The sequence below is a fragment of the Montipora foliosa genome, unplaced genomic scaffold (assembly GCF_036669935.1).
Source record: "Montipora foliosa isolate CH-2021 unplaced genomic scaffold, ASM3666993v2 scaffold_382, whole genome shotgun sequence".
Taxonomy (NCBI): Eukaryota; Metazoa; Cnidaria; class Anthozoa; order Scleractinia; family Acroporidae; genus Montipora; species Montipora foliosa.
In genome coordinates, this window is record NW_027179682.1 from 130,001 (window position 1) to 135,000 (window position 5,000).

The 5,000-nt window shown below is 38.5% G+C and overlaps 1 protein-coding gene across 1 annotated transcript in view; it reads left to right on the forward strand.

The window, feature by feature from the left end:
* The first annotated feature begins 1,444 nt into the window (after positions 1-1,444).
* LOC137987703 (uncharacterized) overlaps positions 1,445-5,000 on the forward strand; it is an 11,991-nt gene continuing 8,435 nt past the window's right edge. The window contains exon 1 of the mRNA XM_068833771.1: positions 1,445-1,645. Within this exon, the coding sequence (XP_068689872.1) occupies positions 1,445-1,645 (201 nt within the window). The remainder of the gene's footprint in view (positions 1,646-5,000) is intronic.

Here is a 5,000-nt window from a genome sequence, read left to right on the forward strand (position 1 = left end):
ATAGTTTTAGCAGCAGCGCTGTTGCAGGTCTTAGTGGAAAATGCTTTCTTACTACTTGTATCGATCTCAGTATTTCTGCCCACAGCAAACTGTGTGATTACAGGCTTTATAGGTGTCCGTGTAGGTTCAAAACCCGAGACATACAACTGTCTATTATCATGCCTGGTTTTCTCACCAACGTCAGCATCATGGTCAAACGTTACCCATATTATACCAGATGGTTTGTCTGACTGATTTATTTGTATTCATTTGATAACGTTACAGCAATACTTGTCATACCATCTGTCCTTAGTATTAACAGATATTTCAGTTCTTTCTCCCACTGCTCACTTCAGCAAAGAATGTAATTTTTTAGTTTGCTAGAGTTCAAACATTTTGAGAAGCCCTTGTCAGATATTAGGGGCAAGAATACCGTATTCATTATTGTCCATATCTTTGAATATATAGCCATCCATTACAGGCTGCAATTGAAATAAAGCTCCAATAGCAACAATACCAACACCCCCAAGGGGTAATATGCTATCTTTGATATCCTTTAGTCTACTGTTGATCTGTGCATGTACATTGAACATGGTGTTACCAACCATAGATATTTCATCGATGAATATGAGATTAACACCAGCAAGTTGACATCTTAATGTATTGAGTCTACTTGAATCAAGAGACTTATAGTTCTTTAATCATTGACATGCTGGTATGGCAAGAGAGCTGTGAATAGCATTGCCTTTAGTGTTATATGCTGCTTTACCAGTAGGTGCTGGCATGAGCACCTTTACTTCTTGAGTTAAAACCAGCTCTTGTGTTATAGTACTTAAGTGCTGCCTGATACAAGGCCTTGGTGATTTACCTACAGCTCAACTAAGGAAACAGTAGAATGGTTCAGCAGATGTGGACATAACAGGGAAGTTCCTTGTGAGTCAACTGGGTATTCCCCATTCGAGTTAATGTATCAACCTGAACTTGTTCGTTTGTAAGCGCCAGGCACTATCCCCGTGTGGGGACTGGATCTAGTTGAATAAAGAGAGATTATGTAAGCACATGGAAGTACTGTAGTTTTGAATCTTGAACCGCGCTTTCGAACAGAATTTCTCGCGCCCTAGAATATCCAGCTGTTTTGATGAAATATAGTACCCCATTCACACCAGCAGGACATATTTAATTAAACTGGGTTTAACAAATTGAAAATCAGTCACTGAAAAATGAATTTTCCGCTGGTATTCCAGTAATTAGGTATGCTCCAATACATTCGCTCCTCCTGTCGCACCTACTCACTTGTTCTAATTATGCATAACTTTTGATTGGTTAGTCCCTGGTATTTATAACCTCTGTGACCGTTGGATATTCACTCACGCTAGCGATCCACGCACTTTATACTTCAGCATTTATCCCACTCTCCTGCCCAGCTTACTGCAGTTGTTGTTATTTTTGTTTACAGGCCGTAGGGATGCTTGTTACGAAGGGTTTCGCTGTTTCAAATGTGGAAAATACGGTCATTGGGCCAAAGACTGTCGTTCTGCCTTCTGGCCAGGAGGTCACAGTTACCAGTCCTACAATCACAACTCCTTACCAGTACCTTCCAACAACAAGCCAACAGGAATTCAGTCAAGCCAACCAGCTATCAAGTATTGAGGAAGACTCAGCGAAGGTAGAAGAAAAATTGTAGAAAAATTTGAAGTGGACAGTGGGCTATCTTTAAGCGTGAAGGGTAATCTGAGAGGTAACATCGAGTTTTGGAAATATATTGGTGCGCCTTATTTTATCTTATCGATTATTGAAAACGGTTATAAATTACCTTTCGCTAGTTCGCCCGAGCCCGTGAAGCTCAGGATCAATAGGTCTCCTAGATTCCATGCCGATTTTGTGGACCAAGCTATCCATGAGCTTGTTCTCTCTGGGCGTGTCTACGTAGTTGCTAAGAAACCCTTGGTAGTTAACCCCTTGTCAGTGTCAGTACAGCCATGCGGCAAAAAACGACTAATTCTGGAGTTACGCCACGTAAATAAGTGTTTACTTAGACAAAGAGTGAAATTCGAGGATTGGAAGGCTGCTCTTTCCTCTTTACAAAGGGGTCTTATTTGTTTTCCTTCGATTTAAAAAGCGGGTATCACCACGTTGAAATTTCGCAGGAACACCAAACTTACCTTGGGTTCTCATGGGAGGTGGCAGATTCTGGGGATGAAATATTTTACGTATTTACCGTTCTTCCTTTCGGTTTATTCACTGCCCCTTATGTCTTTACTAAGCTCTTGAAACCCTTGGGAAAACGCTGGAGATTACATAGACTTTCGAAAAGTCCTTCGTCTAGATACGCGCGGAACGAAGGTCGACCTCTCGCGACTTCGTCGCTCACTCATTTACTTCGCGTACGAAAAATCATGATTCGCTCGCCAAAACATTTTCTCCTGGGATTATCGTGAGGTCGACTTGTGGCAAGTCTAGAGATTACAGGGTATTTGTATAGCCATCTTTCTAGATGATGGTTGGGGCATAGTCCAAGATAAACAAGACTGTCACGCTACTGTTCGAGCTGTTAGAAACGACTTGAGCAGTGCAGGGTTTATAGCTAACGATGAGAAGTCGGTATGGGAATCCACGCAGGTTTTAGACTGGTTAGGCTTGACCTGGAATTCGATCTTGGGGATACTCTACATGTACGGCTGTCTCGAGCAGTTTGAATTTTAGGAGATTTTTGTCACCCTGGAAAGAGAGCACAGAATTCATAATACCTAGCAACATTGTACACTACTAGGATAAATAGATTACTTCATAGAAAGTGCACCGTACGGATTTTTATTGAAGAGTTGCAAAACTTTAGAAACGAGCGAGTGAGCGTAGATAACGAGTGAGTTTCTAAAGTTTTGCAACGAGTGAATAATATCCGTACCAAGCACTTTCTATGGTGTAATTTGTTTATTATACATTAAAGGAGAATAAAAGCGTGTAAATCAGCAATTTTATTTTTTTCTTTATGATGTAAGGTTTATAAACCATGTTTGCGAAATAGCGAAACCTCAAGAATCCAATTTAAAAAATTACGAAATGCGCAAAATCTGTCTTCAGGAGAAAACGTTTCAGGTATCAAAAAACCCTCCTCATTCAGAATAACGCTAAATGCAAAAAAATTCAGAAGTACAATGACGAAAACACTTATTCACATTTATTTAAACTCCGATTAATCACTGTCTGATTCAATCACATGACAGAGGTGCTTCGCGCTGTGCATAGACAAGTTTGGACTCTGCTGATTTACACTGTTTATCGAGATATTAAATGTTCTTCCGTAAATATTTGCACCTCGAAGTAGGGACAATACTTGTTGAGGTGATTCTTGGTTTTCTGATAAACTGACATCTTCTCTTTCTTCAATTGCGAGGGATCTCCTAGTTGACGTGGTACTGCTCAAGATGTTGGAGATATTCCGCTTTCTCGGTTCAATGTTTTCGAATTCTTCGTCTTTTCCTTTCATTCTAATAAATTCTTTGGGTAAGTAAACATCTCTTTTGGTTTTACTCAACGTGTTTTTGTTTGCTTGCTCCTTGATAAAAGTCTCTAAAGTTGTTTCAGGTTGAACAAAACGTGTTGAAGCCAGGTTTTGCGAAAAACACAAACATGTTTTCTCAACCGGCGCGACTCGGAACCCATTTGAGTGTTGTGTTCTGATTGGCTAATGGGTGATTCTACTCAATGCTCACTGGGTATATTTTTCACATGTGAAAAAAGCTATACTGGAAGCTGATTGGATGTATCGCTTTTTCCACATGTGAAATATAAGGAAGAGAGAATTCTATTTGGAAGGTTTATTACACGAAATTCGCCCTATATATATAATAAAAACCTGTATTCTCTACAATAAGGCAGAACAACTGGAACCTTGAACTAGCTCTTCATTTTACATTTTTATTGATCTCTTCAGGTACACAATTGCTAATGTCCAATTCCTTGCAATTTCCATGGTAGCCTGAAAAATAATTAAAAAGGAAATAAATTAGAGACCAATATTAATTGAGTAGAGCCAGCAGTAATGCTGATTGAGTTTTCAGATCTAGCTATGGACTCACTAATCGTTGTTATCACAGGGGACCCACACAAAGGGTGAATTTAGAAGCAATGTATGACAATAGCAAAAGGTTCCATAATTGTTATTGTACTATTCTGTGATAAATATTTACACAAGATGAGGATAAACTATCTGAAATGATGTGCTGTTAATATTATGGCTGGAAATGGCAAATTGCAGCAATTTTTACCTGAGCAACACACGTCCTTGAAATCGCTAGATTTTGCCACAAGCAGCCACAATAACGACACAGCAGAACATTTGGGATGAACGTTAGTTTATTCTCAATATATATGCAAATATTTTTCCCATAATTGTACAATAATATGGAACTTTTTGCTATTCTCATACATTGCTTCTAAATTCAATAATACCAAGGGTCAAACACATTATGTGGGCATCCTGTGATTGTTAGTATTTGTAAAAAGTAGACTCGAGCCCCTGTAATTCTTAGATGCAGAAACCTTACGCTTAAGTTGAAACATGTTTATTTATCATGAATGTCTTTGCGGTTTGGCAAAAAAAAAAAAAAAAAAAAACAGCTTGAGGTAGTAAGATATATTTTTTATCATGGTGCAGAGCAGTCAACAAATTTAGCTATATATCTTTCCAGATCAACTGAAAAATCCAAAAAAAAAATTCCCTTGACGCGCCAAATATGACAGTCACATCTTGATCTGGATGGATAACAAGATCAGTAAAATTTCTGCAGGACATATAGGTCTTGCAATCAAAATGAATGGAGAGGTCTGGAACCCAGTATATTGCCATGGTAATGAAACTGTTAAGCTCAAATTGTGGAGCACATTTAGTAGAATCTTACTGCAAAGAATCAAACATTTCTGATGCAAATTGGCTGAGATATCCTTTTTCATTATATTTGATCAATTTTGGTAGAGTGTATGACGTCATCACTTGGCTGATTTGCATATTTTAAAAACTT